We start from the raw sequence: 20781 nt of genomic DNA on the forward strand, positions 1-20781 counted from the left end.
TAAAAGTGGGCGTGAATATGCTCAGAGACATTCTATGACGTTGCACCTGTAGTGAGTATGTGAAACCCAAGGGAGGGGCTCTAGCGGACCAATCACACCGCTTGGGTCCGCTTAGAATTGACGCGTTGTTACATTTTTGGAGGTGCACGTCAGGGTACACCGAAGCGCTACACACAGCCTACGACGTAGCTACGGCATGAGTTCGACGCAAAAGTATAAATTGAGCTTAAGATGATGAAGAAACTTTTGGAAAAGCTAGTGTGGACTGAGAGTGCCTTGAAACAAAAACACTGACTTCAAATGCATCTGAATTAACAGCCATGTGAACCATCACTCATTTTGCAATTTTTTTACAGCCATAAAATGTACGAGTCCAGAAGCCTCACATAACGCTCTTTCTCTGTCCTGTGAAGGTATCGGGTCACTCAGGTGGAGCTGTTCGCGCTGTTGTGTCGGCTGGCAGACGAGCTTCTCTTCAGACAGATCTCCTGGATCAAGAAGCTTCCCTTCTTCTGCGAGCTGTCCATCGAAGATTACACGCGTCTCCTGAGCGCCACCTGGCAGGAGCTGATCCTGCTGGCCTGTCTGACGGTCTACAGCGCTCAGGTGCTCGGAGACCTCGCCGGCGTCACCGACAAATACACCCCGACAGACGAAGAGCTGCAGAGGTGAGGAACACACATCTATGGCCCTATCACACACATGTGCAATGCAGCGCCAGGCTCGACGCAAGAGTTTCTGCTAGTTTCAGCCTGACGCAACTATCATTTTCATGTCCTGCACCACGTTGTTTAAAATGCATGTCGCTTTTTTTGAGGAACTGAAATAGACTGAGCCATTGACCAACTGAAACCTGCTCTAAAGTCAATGGTGGAGTATTTTTTTGTTATTTTAAGAGCAAGTAAGTAATATAAGCCTATCAGCGGGTCCACAACACGCATACACTCTGCTTATTACACACATACACACTGCTTATTACACACACAGGGCAAAGCACACAAACATGCCAAATATGAAAAAGGATTACAATGCAAAGATTATTACTGTGTAGCCTACATAAAGATATGGTGGAATCCGGCTTGTCCCCACACACGCACACACACACACACACACACACACACACACACACACACACACACACACACACACACACACACACACACACACACACACACACAGGCTTTTAACCTCAAGCATGAGCAGATCCGCTTCCTTACTAGAAATCCAGTTTTTCCGCTTGCTAGTTCCACCATGTCAATAGCGAATGGCGTGAGCGCAACTGGCTTTTAAAGGGAATGGGAGAAGAGACTCTGATTGGTTTATTTCCTGTTACGCCCAAAAAACACCCATCACTAATTAAGAGAATAGAGACAAAACACACCAATTACCCATTAAGAGAATAGAGACGATGCTTTCAGACCTTTCAGGCCAGCAGCGCAGACCATTTCTCTCGTCGTTAAACTAGCAAAAGTGGATTTGGACTCGACCTAAGTGCGCTTGCGCCGTGTGCTTTCAACCATGCGCTCAGATCGTTGAAATAGGGCTCCTTATGTCACCCACCTGTTTATTCCCAGCTCTCGGTTTGAATCATGAAAAAGAACTGAATTAAAACACGGACCTGAGGAATATCTCCTCCCGCTCTTGTGTGCTTGTTTTATGTCACTGCAGTTAGACTGTTCTCCATGCTTCAGATACGCTCAGGCATCTGTGTGTGTGTGTGTGTGTGTGTGTGTGTGTGAGTGTGTGTGTGGGAGAACGGAGTAAAACACAGCTTCATCTCGTGTCTGTCTGACTCTCCCTGTATTTCTCCATCTCCTCAGAAATCTCACACAGGTTTTGTGTGTGTTTGTGAGTAACTATTTGAAAGATGCTTTTGCATGGCTTTTTACAACATTGATATACATTTTTTTCCATTGTTTCTGGGTTTTTTCTCAAATGTTTTCCTCCATTACAGATTCATTATAACAATTTGAGTGAAATTTGTATAATATTATTTATTATATATAATATATATATATATATATATATATATATATATATACATATATATACATATATATATATACATATATATACATATATATATATATATATATATATATATTAGTTGTAAGTAATAGTTTAATAATGCATTTAAATTTATTATTCAAATTTATTTTTTCCTTCATTACTTGCATTCATTTCTCTTATGAATTTTTTTAATGTTTTGAAAAAAGTCTCTTATGCTTACGTTTGATCAAAAAAACAGTAAAAAAATATTTATTTATTACAATTTACAATACCTTTTTTTATTTGAATATGTTTTACAATGTAATTTATTGCTGTGATCAAAGCTGAATTTTCAGCATCATTACCCCAGTCTTCAGTGTCACATGATCCTTCAGAAATCACTATAATATGATGATTTGATGCTCGAGAAACATTTATGATTATTATTATCAATGTTGAAAACAGTGGAGCTGCTTCATTTTTTTTATGCAAACCGTGATTATTTTTCTGCACCGGAATCTTTATAAACAGAAAGTTCAAAACAACAGCATTTATTTGAAACAGAAATCTTTTGTAACATTATAAACGTCTTTACATTTTGGTCTTGTTGCTTTTGGTCTGATTCCATCTCTAGAGCCGTGCTTCATATACCTGTAGCTTGAAGAATGAAATACTAGATCTGACGTGGAGGAGGGGAGTGTGTGTGGTGTGTGTAAATTAGTCTGCGATCACCTGACCTCTGACCCGCCTCTTCTTGATCTCCGGGATAGATTTACTGTTGCATGCTGGGCAGAAACGGGGCAGGTACACGCTGAAGGTCACGACCCACCTTTAGGGAGAGAGTTCAAAGAGACCGTAGTAAGTGAAGGAGAGCGAAAGATATACATAGAGACCGATCAGATTCAGAAACGTAGTCATTAGGGCTGAATGGTGCTGGGTAATGCGTGGCATGGGTTCATGAAGTAATTTAGCACCAAGATACTTCATCACTAAAACATTATATACAGTCTCCCACTCAAATGTATTCTTATTATCTCATTAGTAACATAAATTAAGCTCATAAAGTCTGTTTTAATGGCTAACAGGATGTGCACGCATATGGAATCAGATGATAAGATAGATCAACATATCTCAGAAACTGGTTTATTAAAAACTCTCACGTGTGGATGTCGGCTCTTGTGAGAAGAAGCTTTAAGGCCCGTTCACAGTCACACCAAGAACGATAACTATAAAGATAAATAAGTCGTTATGTTTACCCTAAGCGCGTCTCTTTAAATGCGCAGGATGGATTCTGATTGGCTGTCAATGTTTTTACATCATCCAGCAGTTTTTATCAGCTGGATAAAATCGTCTTGAAAGGGATTTCAACTATATCATTTCTCTGTGCCGTTATCAATATATTTGTGGTGTGAACTCTGCTATTCTTTAATATTGAGAAAGATTTTTAGAACTATATTTTTATCGTTATCTGTATAGTTATTGTCCTTGGTGGTGTGAACGGGCCTTTACTCTAGTGCGCATATTCGGCATAAAATCATCAACGAATGTCATTTTGCGTAACGATTCAGCTGTGGTATTCATCGCTGGTTCAGATATTGTTCTGATCAATAAATGCTGTGGATATAAAAGGGACCTGTGTGATCAGCTGTGAAATCTGTAGAGTATTGATGGATTGTGTGTGTGTTTGTGTGTGTAGTTTCAGTGAGGATGGGATGGAGGTGATGGAGAAACTGATATATCTGTTCCGTAAGTTCCACCAGTTGAAGGTCAGCAATGAGGAATATGCCTGCATGAAGGCCATCAACTTCCTCAACCAAGGTAAAACGCCACTGAGACGCATTCATTCGTATTTACCTTGTAATGCAACAGACTTTACAGGGCTTGATGTTAACGCTTGACTGAGACAAGTGGATTTTTTAAAGGGGAAAGTGTAAGAGAATTTTAATTGCCGGACCGGACAAGTAGCCAGATTAAAACGTCAATAACAAACAAAGAAAACAAAAACCAGAGAATCACCAAAATTACAGTTTTCAGGCAATTGATAGTGGACAATAATGTGTGTAATGCACTGACACTGTTGAGGCTCGCACAGACAAATGGAAACAAATGAGCACAGCTCGCACAAAGAAACTTTTTTTATTGAAAAATTTGAAATTTTGTGGAATCTTTATAATTATAAAATATTATACAGTTAAGCAACATCACTGAATAACATCATGATTGAAAGTGACACTGATTTCATAGTTCAATAAAGGAGAACTCCGGTCAATTTTTTGTAAATTTGGAGTGCTGTTGACTTAAATGGGGCAAGTTTTAAACCTGCTTTTAGCCTCTTAACATCCTTGATGTGTCATTACAAGTGCACAGCCATGTGAGTGATTTTATTCAGAGTGAACACACTGAATCTGACTGCAGTAGATGTGAAAGATATGACTAAAAGTGATGTTAATTCAGCCAGCTCACATACCTGTATTTACTTCCTGTTTTTGGTCGAAGTCCACAGTAGTCGATTGTCGAGTGCGCGCGCGCGCAATCATTGGTAACTATGCAATGGTAATTTACCAATGATCGTAAACAATTTTAGATGTAATATAGACTGTTTTTGTACCATTTCAGCAACGAAAATAGTTCCAAACAAAGATCACAGCAGAACCACAGCGCATCTCACAGCAACACTCAACTGTGTTTCAGTACTGAATGATCCAGCGTTTTGAACGAATCGGTTGAGCGAAAGTTTCAATGACTCACTCATAAACTGCCTCGTTCTTGAAAGAATCAGCCATTTGAATAAATACCTCATTAAGTATTATAAGTAGCATTTTTTCCATAACATTCCTTATTTCTATATTTACATTTTTTTAAACAATCTCATAACATTATCTAATGCAGTTGTAATTTGTCAGTGTAAATGATTTATTTTGATTGGTAACAGCCTTATAGTGTCTTATTATTCTAAGTGAATTTATTGATCACATTTAAGAAGTTGAAATGAAAGATGAAGCGTAAAGAAATTATATTTACACCCCAGAAAATCACATGACGCTTGAATATGACAAGGCTTCATGTCGAGCCCTGCCTTATATAAACGTATTGTGTGCTAATGCTCTTCTGGGCTGTGCTGATTATTGATCCTTCCTCATGATATTGCAGAAAAACTGACCACTCAAACAGATATATAGAGAATCAACAATAATAGAGGCGTAATATCAAAATGCCATGACATAGAAAAGCATTGTGTTTTTCAAACATTGTACTGTGATATTTCTTTATGTTTGTCTAGATATCCGTGGTCTGACCAATGTGACCCAGCTGGAGCAGTTGAACAAACGTTACTGGTACGTTTGTCAGGATTACACTGAGTACAAGTACCCTCACCAGCCCAAACGCTTTCCCGAGATCATGATGTGTCTGCCAGAGATCCGCTGCATTGCAGGTAAGTCCAGAAGAGACAATAAACCTATTGTTTAAGGTATAAATTGCAGTTAAACTCAGCTGTTCTTCACTGGTATTTCAGGGAAGTTGGTCAACATCCCGTTGGAGCAGCTCCCCCTGCTGTTCAAGGCAGTATTGCACTCCTGTAAGTCAAGTCTGAGCAACTACAGGACAGGCTCCTCCCCCTGCGTGACGAAGGGCTCCGCCCCTGCCAACTAAGCCCCGCCCCTCCCTTGAAAACACCCTCCCCATCTTATTGCACGGGGGTGGGTGTTATATTTGGGGGTGGGGCTTCCGGTACGCTCCTCCTCCTCCTCTCATGAATGTGATAAGAAACTATTTTATGCATTTTGTTTAGATTAGTGTTGTTTTTTCTCTCTATTTATTACCAGACAGAGCTGAATGTATGTTGATCCACACTGTGCACATGCTCCTTTTCAAATGAAAATGCACAAAAAGCGCAGTGGATTTCACACGCTTCAGTCCAACTGCGATATGTGACGTGTAACCACTGATCGGTTTAGGTTTTATTTTATACTTCTATTCGCTTTCTTTTGGATGCCGATAGGGACAGATAAGTATGAAAGGAATTGTTTTATTGAAAGACTACCTCAGGAAGAAAACCTTTCTCTCTCTGTCTTGCGACGCTCCGGGAAGTTTCATTTCTGCGGTCCTCGAACACGTTCAATAGTCGTGTAACCTCTTCAGCGCATGGTTTTTATTTTCCTATGCAAGGCCACGATGGAGAGCGCGATTGGTTACACTAAAGAGAGGTGTACGCGTATGTTTCACAATCATAGGCCGAGGACGAAGTGAGGATTTTACTTGACAACAGAATATGTGTGTTAATATTGTTTATGTTGATTTCTTTCTCTTTTTTTAATGTTTTGACCAAAGTCTTATGCAAATCTGGAGGGAAGTAAGCCCTTATTTCTGGGAACAAAAAAAAATACTTTCTATCTTAGTTTTTTTGTCTTGCTTTCCAGTACAAATATCTGAACATTCTCAGATCAAGATTAGGGTTGCAAAGGGGCTGAACATTTCTGGTACATTTTTGAAACTTTCCCAAAAAAATCCTGGAAAGTTTCTGGAAACTTTGCAACCCTAATCAAGATACATGTACTTGAGAAGCAAAACGACTTGGGATATTTAGTTTTGCTTTCTGAAAAAAAAATTACCAAAATAAAGTGAGTTTAAGCTTAAACAAGAGAAAAAAATGTCTGTCAGTGGGTTCAGAAAAATCTACTTGTTTTCCCTTGGAATTAAGTTTATTTTTCCGACCTCATTGGCAGTTTTTTATTCTTGTTGTTTTAATCAGAAATATTTAATTTTGATATATTATTTGATTAGAAACAAGACTTAATTTGTTATTTTTACTCGTGTCTTGATTTAAGAATGTTTGTACTGTAAAACAAGACGAAAAAATTTTTTTCTGCAGTTTAAAACGGGAAACTTCATTCGGTTTGCACTCGGTCCGACAGAGAAAAGTGGTGTATGGGTTTAATCAGAATTTCCCATTTCACACACACTTTATCAGCTAAAATTTTGCACTGGAGAGATTCAGTCACTAAATTGTCTATTAGGATTAGCAGCCGATTAGTTTGCAATATTCCCAAACCACAATAAAGGGAGAGAAATGGATTTCCTCACAGTGTCGTTCAGGCCCGATCTGCTTCCCTCACATTTTAAACAGGGTAAAGTTACTGTTTTTTCTAATTCACTCGCATCCCTCTCAGATTTACTTGTAGGTTTAGTAGTTTGTAGTATTCCGGACATTGTAGGTCCTTATTAGAAGTTTTCTTTTTATGAGTTCAGGGAGGGGGGAGTGTTGTTGTTTTTTTGAAGGGTATTTTGTTTCAGGTTTTGAGTATCAGATGCAGTGAGTTTTACTGTAAACACAATTTGAAGAAAAATAAAAAAAAACATAGCAAGCCATCCGACGCCTTTGCCGAGGCTTCTATCAGTGGATGCGCTCATTTTTTCAGACATTCCAAACACGTTCGATATGCGTCGAGTAATGTTTACATTTTTTGCACCAGACAATGACAAAGGGGCCCAAACCAAAGACGCACGTTCAGCCTGGTGACGGCCCGTCTCGAGTGCAGCTAAACCACCATTTACCGGTCTGTCCGTACGCCCTTAATCCTAAACGTTTCATTCGTCGTGTCATCCTTCCGTCTCCTTCATCATGTACATCGTTTGCTGTCGTAGATGTGGTGAATGTTTTGTTTTAGAGTGTGAGCTAGCTAAATGTCAGACTAAACTCCTGATACTGGGGAAGTGTTTGTTACAGGTATAAACTCCAAAACACACTGACGTAGACAGATAATATGCTTTTGCAAGCCATCGGCCACGCCAGCATAGTATGGAAGCTTGTTTCTGCCACAGAATAAAACATTTTAAAAGATAATGCTGACTTTTTATCTCACAATTGCGAGTTTACATCTTTATTTCTCAGAATTGCGTGATATAAAGTCACAATTGTGTGTTATAAAGCCAGAATTGCGTGATATAAAGTCAGAATTGCGTGATATAAAGTCACAATTGTGTGATATAAAGTCAGAATTGTGTGATATAAAGTCAGAATTGCGTGATACAAAGTCACAATTGTGTTATAAAGACAGAATTGCTTGATATAAAGTCAGAATTGTATGATGTAATCATGCAATTCTGAGAAAAAGTCAGAATTTCGAGTTTATTTCTCTTTATACTTTAAAACGCAATCGTTATATTTTTTATATTATAAAAAATTATATCACGCAATTCTGACTTTATAACGCAATCGCTGCATTATTTCACGCAATTCTGACTTTATAACGCAATCACTGCATTATGTAACGCAATTCTGACTTTATAACGCAATCACTGCATTATGTAACGCAATTCTGACTTTATAACGCAATCACTGCATTATATCACGCAATTCTGACTTTATAACGTAATCACTGCATTATGTCACGCAATTCTGACTTTATAACGCAATCACTGCATTATATCACGCAATTCTGACTTTATAACGTAATCACTGCATTATGTCACGCAATTCTGACTTTATAACTCGCAATTGCTACTTTATATCACTCAATTCTGAGATAAAAAGTCCGAATTTTGAGTTGGAAAAAGTCGCAATTACCTTTTTTATTTTTCATTCTGTGGCGGAAACAAGCTTCCATAGAATAGAGAGAAACAGCCTTGTTCTTTTAACACATTCTGAGTTTGTCTTTTATCCAGTGTTGTACCTGGAATCAGACCTGCAGTGTTTCAATGGGCTTTAAAACTCAGGAATATCTCTTTTCTGACGGTTTTGTCTCTCTGGCGTTTGAGAGAAGCCTTTGAATCTCGTAGCAGAGCCACACTCCCCATTTAGGCCTTTTTGTGTTCTTTCAAAGCGTCCTCGTTTTTATACATTTTTCATTTGAAACTACCTCTTTTGTGTGTCATCATGTAGCGTGCTTTCATTAAGGCAAAGTATTAATCGTTATTTATTGGTTTCAAAGCACCAGTGACTTTGTCCTTCTCATATGCCATTCTGGAAACTTCTGAGATTGAGATAAGAGCGTAGTTCCCACCTGTTCATCCGACTCGAAGTAATCGTTCATTTCTGAATTTGTGTGATATGGCCTGATATAAACATCAGATGCTGCTTCACTCTTCATTGAAGACTGTTTCTCAGTGCAATTATTACATGTGAAATGAACAGTATTATATTCCTAGTTGTAAACACTGTTTGTGAATTGTTTTCATGAAGAATGTTTTTTTTTTCTTTTTCTTGTCTGTATGATGTTATTTTTTAGTTCTCAGCTGTTTACAAGTTTGTCGTCAGTCCATCGTGATCATGTTAATGCTTTTACACTTTTTTTTTTAGCCAATCAGATTTCTTTCACTTGATTGTTACGGGTATCCTGATTGGTTCTTGAAAGACTATCAAAAAAAAAGAAAAAAAAGTGCTGTCGTAGCCAGAGAGCTTCTTTCAATCAGTTCTCTTTGGATTTATTCTCGATCCGGTGGGAAGAAACACTGGTGAATGTTGGGGCTTGAGCAAACCGTACAGAGCCAGACGAGAGCTTTGCAAACATGGGTGATGATCTCAGGGAACAGACACGCTCCTGAAAACCCCAAATCAACACTCGCACATGCACATGCTACGTGACGTTTGTCCGTGTGTTTTTGGGAGTGATGTCTGAGGTGCTTTTCCTAACCCATGTCACAAACCTCTTCTTCTGCTCCTCTGACTTTTACTACCTGTGAAGAATGTGACCCATATGTATTATAAAAGCATGTGTAGAATGTTTTAGGACTTGAAACCAAATAAATGTGAATCTTATGCAACTGTGAAACCACGTCTTGTCATATTTTGTTGTTCAGCGTTACAGCATAAACTACGGAGAACGGAAACGTACGTTACAAATAAATTGTGACAAGTGTGTGTATCAAACATAGAATTAACCAAACGTGAAGAGCAGCTCGTCACCCAGGAATAGACATGAAAATTTATGTAATATATGTAATATAAAATATATAGACATTAAAAAAGTTATGGAAGTTTAAATTTACAGTAAATCAAATTTACTGTACTAAATATTTTTTATTTTATAAAAAATATATTTTTACGGAAGCGTATTGCATTCACTTGAGGAAAATAAATCTACTCTGCTTTTCTGAATTAACGAATTATTTATCTCAGAATTACGATATAATTTTTCATGAAAAAAAGTCTTTGCTCTTTTTCTGAATTAATGACTTAATAATCTCAAAATTATGAGATAATTTTTTCTTGAAATAAATTTTTTTTTGCTCTGTTTTCCTGAATTATTGAGTTAATTATCTCAGAATCATGAGAGAATTTTTCATTAAAAAAAAATATTTTGTTCTGTGTTTCTGAATTAATGAGATCCCTCTTTTAGCTGGACTGCAGGGAAGTAAACATGTCCCGCCTTTCAAGTTTAATCCGGTTTTATTTTACTTTGGGTTTGAGAGATTGGGAGATTACGGAGCCCCTAAAGGGACGTGGTGGTGGAAAAAATCTAAGGATGGGATAAAAACAAAAATTTCAAATCTTTTGCGTTCCCTCGCAAACCATGTTGTGAGCTCGGACAGACACTTCCTGTTTAATGTCCCACTGGCAGCGCTTCAGAGATCCGTACGTTAATGAAGCGTTTCATAGTGTTTGAACTTGGACTCAAATATAAAGAAATGCGGTCAGTGTTTAACTCAAGGAACTTCCTGGATCAATATTCTTGAGCTAAACGTTGTTAAAACACAAACGACACCTATTTACAATCACAGTAACCTAGACAACGAGCTCCGTAGGGATCTCATTAATTCAGAAAAACAGAACAAAATATTTTTTTTATAAAAACAGAGCAAATAGTTTTTAGAAAAACAGAGCAAATACATTTTATTTCAAGAAAAAAATTCTCATAATTTTGAGATAATTAAGTCATTAATTCAGAAAAACAGAGCAAAAACATTTTTTCCATGAAACATATCTCGTAATTCTGAGATAATTAACTCGTTAATTCAGAAAAACAGAGTAGATTTTTTTTTCCTCAAGTGAATGCAATACGCTTCCGTACATATGCCTATCCAAGTTGTGTTCCAAGTTTGAAGTTGTTGAAATTGAAGTTCCCATGAGATTTTTAGGCATAATACCAAAAATAGCCACTGGGTGACACACATTCCACAGAATTATTTTTTTTTCTTCATGTTTTATGCATTCTCCTGTATCAAATGAATACGTTTCTGTCCAAATATCACTTCTATCACAAAATATGGAACCTTGAGACTCAGACGTTTCCGACGATATGTGTTGTGTCGAGATTAGAAAAGGTTTTGATTATAAAGTGGTTAAAACAAATTTTGTAATATGAAACCTGACACCGCCCAATAGGGGAGAAGCCCGCCAGAAGACTTTAGAGCACCGTTACTACGGTAACACAAAGTCCAATTTCAAATCAGTTTTCACATCATGAATTTCGAGTTCGAATAATACCTAATTTGATAATTACTAAAATGTGTGATGTGAAAAAAGGCGATAAAAAAGAGCGCCAAGGAAAGGGTTCATTTAAACACACAGACCGGTCCCATATCAGAGATCTTGATCTTCTCAATTGGTATCAAATAACTGAATTTTACAAAAATGTAATCTGTTGAACTAATATTGCAATCATTATGGTTAAAAATAACAGGTTTAAGGTTATTTATTTGTCTCCTATATATCTGGTGTAATGTTTCACAGTGCAACAACACCAGAACCGAGGATTATGAGCATTCACACACATATAAAAAAAACAGAATATAGAATATAATAAATTATCAAGAAATGTGTGAATAAAATAGAAAATGATTGTAGAATATAGTAGGGGAAAGAATAGAGCAGATATTTGTGTGGGGGGTGGGGGGACTATACTGATAATAAATAAAAGTAATAACAAATTTTATTTCATACCCCCCCCCCCCCCCCCCCATTATAAAATAGTGACATTCTTTAACAATCTTCAACCCTAACCCAAAATATTATTTATTTAATAATAATTTAATTAATAATTTGGTCCTTTTATATGGCATGATGGGACAAAAAGTAAAACAAATCTCATTCTATTTCAACAATTCAACCCTGTTACTCAAACAAATGTTTTTTCCCCTTTAATATATGTTGTTTTATTATAATAAACATATAAACTGAGTGACGCCATAATGTTCCAGCATGTTACTGCCGTTTATTTATTTAATAATAATAACTAGCTGGGATAACTTTTATGTTATATTTTAATCAAATTGTTAATTTTGTTGAAATTTTGATGTTTACATAATGTTTATTGCTAGAAAATAAAATCACGTAAATGAGGGGTTTATACTGCGTTTTGAGTACATTCAAAAAAAGTATTTAAGATTTTTAAATTAAAAAATTTAAATTCAAAATTCCATCAAATTGAATTGAACAATCCCTATTATTCACATTATGAATTATGAATGAATACTTTTATATGGGTAAAATCTTTTGTAAGAGAATGGACGATTTAATTTATGTGATTCGCATTCATAAATGTAAACATGTTTTAATTATTTTTTTTATTTTTTTTAAAACAAATCACATAAACTAAATGGTCCATTCCCTTGTTCCACTAAATTTTTTAAAGTTTTAGGTTTTTAAAAATCTTAATTCATAATAGGGTTATTCAATCCAATTTGATGGTATTTTACTATACAATTAAAATTCGTAAATCTTAAAAAAGGCTTAACTTGTTGTTTTTTTAGTGTAACAGGTTTGCAAAACTTATAGACCTCAAATGACACGAAAGGAGCACAACAAAGCTATTATTTAATATTTATCTTAGTTTCCTACTTATTTGGGCGATGAACATGTTTTGAAGGTCAAACACCTGCTTTCACTGAGCATTTAAAAAAAAAAAAGTTTTAGGCCCTATTTTGTACATTATTCATGTAACGTGCCCACTATAAACACAATCAGAAACTTTTCATAAAAGACGTAAATCTTCAGTATTTTTCTAATCTCCTCCCTCTAGGTTGAACTGATATCCTGATGTCCTTACAAGTCAGCAGATTCTGCTGGTCACTAATAGAGATGAGCTTGACCTCGTCCAGTGTCCAGCTTCCCCGGTTAGCTTGAGCCGAAGACACTGGAGTTTCATCATTTAACACAAACAGAAACCCAGTGGCACCTCATCAATCCAGCCCAAAATAAACTCCAAACCTGTAGCAGAATCAACAATATTAATGCACTGATAGAGACGCCTCAGTGAACTCAGACTCGTCCAGGTCGTGTAAACACACGCTTGACAGAGAGAGACGACTCACACTGCCTGACTCGGCTGCTTTTTAACCTTGCAACTTGCATAAAGTTGATATTCTAGATCAGGGCTTGTGAGGGAGCTGCAAGGGCTTTGCGATTTAAAGAAAAGCTAACAATTAAGTCATAAAAAAAGTTAAAAATTAACAAATCAATATTTGAAGTGGATCAAAAAAGTTGTCCTAAGACAAAAAAATTCATGTGAAACTTGGTGAGAGGTTTTGATCCACTTCAAATGTTGACTGCTGTAAAATAAAAATATATAAAATAAAACATTTAGGCTGCTAAAAAGATCAAATATTTTATTTGTTTTACCTGCATGTCATGTGACAATTAACCAACATCAGAGAACATGCTTTTTGTCAGCCAAAAGACTACATGCTAATAAAGGGATAGGGAAGTGACAGCACAGTATTATACTTCAAAGTAAAGAGGATAGTAATGCTAATAATAATAATAATAATACAGTAATATAAGGTTTTAATATAAGGTGCAGCGAGGTATAATTTGTGCTTTGTGTGTGTATGCAAGATTTCTGAGATTCAGTTACTGCACGTGGGGTTTCAGCTCTGAAGGACAGTTTTTGTTGCAATATGAGTAGAGATTTGTTGGCTCATTTCTGATAAATCTCCAACAAAAGTTTTTTCCCGAGAAGCTGAATAGACAGATATGTGGCATTAAAAATACCTGTAGCCAGGTCTAATATGCAGAGAGCAGGTGTTTGGACACTGACACTGACGTTTTTGCTGTTGTTACAATGGGAGAATATTCGGTTCCGCTGGGTGGCGTCTTCATGAATATTCATGATATCACCATATTGTGCGCGTGTCCTTGAGACCTCGAGCAAACGAATGAAACTGAAAATATAAGTGTACGTGCCTCAAATAATTTCGGAAAGGTGATAAATGTTTAAACTGCAACAGTTTACATGTTCAAAACAATGCATAGAGTGTATAATATGATAAATCATCTGAGTTTTGACCGATTGATTGACAGGCATTCAGGTAATGTAAAGATACAGCAGAGTAAACACAAGCTAATAACCAATACAAGTCTATAGGCTAATTCAATGCTTTACTGTTTTATGTGTTTAGATTTTTTTTGTGTGTGGCTTTTAAAATTTATTGGAATAGTTTGATCAGTCCTGCATATAGTGTTGACAACAATGCCTGAAATAAACCTCTAGAAATGTATCTGCATGTGGCCTAATAAAAAGCATATTTCCTGGTGTGAATATTCTATGTCATCCTTCATTTCTTTATTATTTTGTAAATAACCAGTGTTTACAGTCTCACAGTAAAGCTCACATCAACACCAAACTACAAATGTTTCTTGTTTTCTCATATGCGTTTCCTCCGAGGAGGCAAGGGAGGCCCCTAAAAAACTGGATGAAAAAATAACCCATATTACAAAAATAAAACAATAGAAAATGTGGCCTTAAAAAATGAACCAATTACTGTTTTTTCTTAAAATAACACTGTCCAACACTGACTTAAAACAGACTTTCTAAAGTGTAATTGAGAATAAATGGGGGAAACCCACGTGAGAGGAGGCAATACCTCCATCGCACTATGATTGGATATGATCGGTTATGATTGGATATGATCGGTTATGATTGGATATGATTGGATATGATTGGTTCATGCGATAAATCCTGCCTCTTGTTTCCATGCGCGTTCCAATCGGCCCAAATTAACAAAATAATGGCGTTAATGGGAAGACTACTTAAAAGTATGTAACAACTCAAGATATCACTACTTTATGTCATGTCAAAATCAAACTTGAAATGTCCTGAAAACATGGTGACTGTGGGGGATTTAGTGAGCGATCAGCTTGGGGAAATTAAAGGTACATGGACTGTAGACCTATCCACATCATTCCTACGAGCCATGACGCTTAGCGTGAATTATGGGTGTAACTTCCATTAAGCTTTAAACAATCAGCAAAAGACTAGTTCTATAGACGCTATAATATATATATATATATATATTGAACTGTGTACAATGACATTACATTATTCTACTCACCCTTCAACCCTTGAATATTAAAAGGACATTTAAAAGTGTAAAAGCATGAACAAGGTACTTTTAACAGACCATGAATAACGTCTCGGTTACTAATGTAACCTCGGTTCCCCTGAGAGAAGGGAACGAGCATTGCGTAAGTAGCTTACGCTATGGGAAAAACTCCCTTTCTCGAGAATATTGAAGCCAAATTTTTAAAACGCAGTGCAGCAGCAACTGTACGAACCTATGGTGACACGGGTAATGCGCGCTAACCAGGGCTTCATGCCCTGGTGCATCATAGCCCGCAAGAAGGGGCGTGGCTTATAAGGCCCCATTCTAGCCATAAAACTAGGTTAAATCGACTAAAGCGATCTCCCGATCTAAGCACAGTAGCACGGCGGGTTACGCAATACTCGTTCCCTTCTCTCAGGAAACCGAGGTTACGTTAGTAACAGAGACGATCCCTTTTGAGTGGTCTCTCGCATTGCGTAAGTAGCTTACACCATGGGAACCCTTTTCGAAACGCCGTTCGTGCTTAAAACTTCGCTCCTCACTATAGCCCAGGGCAGAAGTCCCGAGGCCCATGTAAGAGTAAAGTTATGAGTCCTAATAGAGGCCAAACCCGTGTTGAGCCATTTATAGGGAACCAAGGAATGGGCCTAGATAAGGGCCAGTCCTTATATAATATGTATGAACTAGGACCAGATATATGCATTGGCCTTATAGCTATGTGCTTAACACTTATTATATTAAAAGAACCTTTGCTTGCAAATCGGGAACTTACAGGTTATAATATCTCATAAATGTGGACGGCGAGGCCCAGCAACTCATAAGCCAGCGAGATAGTGTCCAATATCCAACGTGATAATCTCTGCTTTGTGACCGCGAGCCCTTTGGAGCGGCCGCCAAACCATACAAAGAGCTGTTCTGACTGCCTGAACGGGGCAGAACGCTCTAAAGAGCCCTGACACTCTGAGAGCCCTGAGAGGGTAGAGTAAATTAGCCTCTAAATGGAGTGGCGAGCACTTTAGGAACATACCCATGCCTTGGCTTAACGACGACTCTGGAGTTGTTGGGCCCGAATTCAAGACAGGAAGTGCTTATTGAAAGCGCTTGCAAATCACCTACTCGCTTGACTGACTCTAGCGCCAGCAAGAGAGCGGTTTTGAGTGAAAGAGGTCAGCGAGCTGAAGCGACTCAAATGGGGCTCCTTTAATGGCCTCCAGGACCATGGAGAGGTCCCGGAAAGGCACGGAGGGGGGTCGAGGTGGGTTTAACCTTCTGGCCCCTTTGAGGAAAAGCAGGTCAGGTCGCTTCTTCCCAGTGATTGCCCGGCCACATGAGCGTGAAATGCTGCTATGGCCACTACATAAACTTTGAGCTTGAACGGATAACGCCCCACGTCCAAAAGCTCTCTCTCTTGTAGAAAGGAGAAAACCTTCGGCACTCCGCATGAGTAGGGGTCCAGGTTCCGAGCTGTGCACCAGCCGGAGAACACTGACCCTTTTAGAGCATAAAGACGCCTGGTCAAAGGGCGCACTAGCTTTAGTAATAGTTTTCAGCACCCTTTCTGAAAGGTCCCTGGTGACCCGTTGAGGGGCCATACATGGAGAGCCCACAAGTCGAGATGGGAACCACAGCTGGTTCTTCCAGAGAGGGGCTATCAAAAAATGTGACGACATTAAGTGTAACAGGAACATGAATTTATATTTGATATATATACACACTGGATATCATGAAGAATTAAAGTAAATGTAATTAACTAGCCTACATAAACACTATGCTAAATGTTTTCTTAATCTTGTTGTCATTGTTATAAGCACTGCAATATTTACTTGATTAGAGAATACAGTGCATCTTTGGAGCTTTGTTTTGATGACAGTCTTCTTGGACAAATAGGTCCTTCTCAAAAAATTAGCATATTGTGCTAAAGTTCATTATTTTCCATAATGTAATGATAGAAATTAAACTTTCATATATTTTAGATTCATTGCACACCAACTGAAATATTTCAGGTCTTTTATTGTTTTAATACTGATGATTTTGGCATACAGCTCATGAAAACCCAAAATTCCTATCTCAAAAAATTAGCATATTTCATCCGACCAATAAAAGAAGTGTTTTTAATACAAAAAAAATCAACCTTCAAATAATTATGTTCAGTTATGCACTCAATACTTGGTCGGGAATCCTTTTGCAATCAGGCAATCAGCCTGTGGCACTGCTGAGGTGTTATGGAGGCCCAGGATGTTTCGATAGCGGCCTTAAGCTCATCCAGAGTGTTGGGTCTTGCGTCTCTCAACTTTCTTTTCACAATATCCCACAGATTCTCTATGGGGTTCAGGTCAGGAGAGTTGGCAGGCCAATTGAGCACAGTAATACCATGGTCAGTAAACCATTTACCAGTGGTTTTGGCACTGTGAGCAGGTGCCAGGTCGTGCTGAAAAATGAAATCTTCATCTCCATAAAGCTTTTCAGCAGATGGAAGCATGAAGTGCTCCAAAATTGACCCTGCCCTTGATAAAACACAGTGGACCAACACCAGCAGCTGACATGGCACCCCAGACCATCACTGACTGTGGGTACTTGACACTGGACTTCAGGCATTTTGGCATTTACTTCTCCCCAGTCTTCCTCCAGACTTTGGCACCTTGATTTCCGAATGACATGCAAAATTTGCTTTCATCCGAAAAAAGTACTTTGGACCACTGAGCAACAGTCCAGTGCTGCTTCTCTGTAGCCCAGGTCAGGCGCTTCTGCCGCTGTTTCTGGTTCAAAGGTGGCATGGCCGGGGGAATGCGGCACCTGTAGCCCATTTCCTGCTCACGCCTGTGCACGGTGGCTCTGGATGTTTCTACTCCAGACTCAGTCCACTGCTTCCGCAGGTCCCCCAAGGTCTGGAATCGGTCCTTCTCCACAATCTTCCTCAGGGTCCGGTCACCTCTTCTCGTTGTGCAGCGTTTTTTGCCACACTTTTTCCTTCCCACAGACTTTCCACTGAGGTGCCTTGATACAGCACTCTGGGAACAGCCTATTTGTTCAGAAATGTCTTTCTGTGTCTTACCCTCTTGCTTGAGGGTGTCAATGATGGCCTTCTGGACAGCAGTCAGGTCGGCAGTCTTAACCATGATTGCGGTTTTGAGTAATGAAACAGGCTGGGAGTTTTTAAAAGCCTCAGGAATCTTTTGCAGGTGTTTAGAGTTAATTAGTTGATTCAGATGATTAGGTTAATAGCTCGTTTAGAGACCCTTTTCATGATATGCTAATTTTTTGAGATAGGAATTTTGGGGTTTTTTTTTTTTTGGTATGCCAAAATCATCAGTATTAAAACAATAAAAGACCTGAAATATGTGCAATGAATCTAAAATATATGAAAGTTTAATTTTTATCATTACATTATGGAAAATAATGAACTTTATCACAATATGCAAATGTTTTGAGAAGGACCTGTATGTTATCATCACCAATGTCATGATATGTCTTTGTTTTGCTGTTGTGATGTTTCCACATTATATTCATCATCATGTAAAGTCCCTGTCTTCTGTTTCAGACTGGATGTAAGTGTGTGATCTGGACGAATGGAGGTTTTTCCCATTGAGTGCCAAGGCCTTTTTTAATAATTATTTCACAAATTCACTTCACTTGCATTGGTTCATTTCACATATTGTTTCGAAAATCTTTTCATTGTCTTTTAAATTTGAGTTACATTCATGATGCAATTACTTCTGTACATGTTATTACATTTATTCAGTGTGTTACGTTCCGTGGTTATGTTATGGTATTGCTGGTGTTTTTTTTCTTCTTTCTCTGTCTCTGCATGTCTCTGCCGCTCTACCAGGTGTGGAAGAGAGAGAGAGAGAGGTGATTGCTCACACCTGCTGCTTGTTAGGCTGGAGAAGTTGCACGATCAAGAGGCTTGGAAAAACGTTGAACTGAAGCTTGCCTTCCAGAGTGTTGTGTCCTTCACCTGCTTTTGTTTTTGCTGTTGTATTGTGTAGCATCAAGCCATGCAATATTTCTTACCAAGCTAAGGCTTATTGTGGCCTACTGAGGTCTATTATTGCTGGTATTACATTCACAAGTGAGGTGGGTGCCTGTTTTATTTTTGTAATATCTTTTCTCCTGTTTTTGGTTAGTTAGGGAGTTAGTGTACTTTTCTGCTGTTTATTTGTTTTCTTTTGGCAGGTTAAGTAGTTTTCCTCCCTAACTAGTCAGAAGGTACTTATATTTGTTATTTTGGCTTCACTCCCTCCTGAAGTTTGCTTTGCTTCCTTTTGTTTTACTTTGTCAATTATACATATATTTTGTTAATACATTTTTGAGCTGAAATTTGATGTGTCTGCCGTGCAGGGCAGGGGATGGGCACACTCACTCACCCCAAACCTTTTTTTATTTGTTTTCCCTTTTCACTGTTTACTCCCTTACCCTAGACAAAACGTTACCCCTGGGATGTAACAAGTTAATATAGCCTACAACAGGGTAAATAAAACGCTAAGAATAGAACTGACATGCCCTGGGCGCGAAGCGACCGATTGGTTTGCACTCAGACACACTCAGTTCTCGCTCTGTTTGAGTTGCTGTAAGAACAGCGTTTTTCTGCCTTAAGAAGAGCTGTAAGAACAGCACCTTACAAGCCCATTGACTGCAGGTATATGGGGGGTTAACAGAAAAGTGCTCTTTTTGTGCTTTATTTGGGTCGCTGTTAAAACAGTGTTTGTTTGTAGGGGTACGTGCTTTGCAATGGGCCCATTTACTACAGTTAAAACATTTCCAGTGACCTGAACTGAAGAGGGGACTGAGAGATGTGCACAAGCTTTCTTCGAGGGAGGTCCGGCCGTGGCGAGACTTAAACCCTCTCTTTTCCCCCGTCATTCGACTAGGAGGGCTTCCGAGGCTCAGGGTCCAACACAAGCTTGGGTTGGGGCCCTGACGTGCTGGGAAAGGGTAGTGCTTTGCAGGCTTTAGGCATCGTGAACTTCAGCCGCTGGGCGGGGCTGAGAAGTCGGCAGTGTGGGCTTGGCTGGCTGAGGGAGCGGTGCTTTCTTGGGGCATCCCAAAGCCGAAACTCCAGCATTTTGGCAGAAAATGTCTCATGGCCTGCGACGATTTTTGCACCTCAGTGAAGCGCTCGGAGAATCCCTTCACCACTGGGCCGAAGAGGCCTGTATTAGAGAGTGGGGCATCAAGGAAGGTGGTTCTATCCGCGTCCTCCAGCACAACCAAACTGGCCATACCTCAGCCAAATGCCTAGTTGTTGGCTTTTGTGGTGCGCAGGGCCAAGCTAGTGTCCAAAGGCCTCATGGTCCGGGCCAGTCTCATCCATGGAGCAGAGGAGCTTGGCCTGAAACACTTGAAGTATCGCAATAGTGTGCAAAGCCGATGCAGCCTGGCCGGTGGCGGTGTAAGCGCAACCGGCGAGGGCAGATGTCGTTCTGCAGGGCTCTTAGTTCTCCATCTGCTAAAGGTGGGCGGGGCAGAGATGCGCAGCCACAGCTTCTTCTAGGGGGGGGCAAAGTGTTGTAGCCCTTTTCCTCAGCACTGTCG

General features: G+C 38.8%; 1 protein-coding gene across 1 annotated transcript in view; it reads left to right on the forward strand.

Annotated features, from left to right (window-relative positions):
• The window catches only part of nr6a1a (nuclear receptor subfamily 6, group A, member 1a), a 40265-nt gene extending 32921 nt beyond the window's left edge, over positions 1-7344 (forward strand). The window contains exons 6-9 of the mRNA XM_077224952.1: positions 414-668; positions 3686-3807; positions 5270-5422; positions 5504-7344. Of these exons, the coding sequence (XP_077081067.1) occupies positions 414-668; positions 3686-3807; positions 5270-5422; positions 5504-5640 (667 nt within the window). The 3' untranslated portion in view covers positions 5641-7344. The remainder of the gene's footprint in view (positions 1-413; positions 669-3685; positions 3808-5269; positions 5423-5503) is intronic.
• The last annotated feature ends 13437 nt before the right edge of the window (positions 7345-20781 follow it).

Source organism: Siphateles boraxobius, unplaced genomic scaffold, assembly GCF_051911475.1.
Source record: "Siphateles boraxobius isolate OS27281-9 unplaced genomic scaffold, OSU_SipBor_1 95, whole genome shotgun sequence".
NCBI lineage: Eukaryota > Metazoa > Chordata > Actinopteri > Cypriniformes > Leuciscidae > Siphateles > Siphateles boraxobius.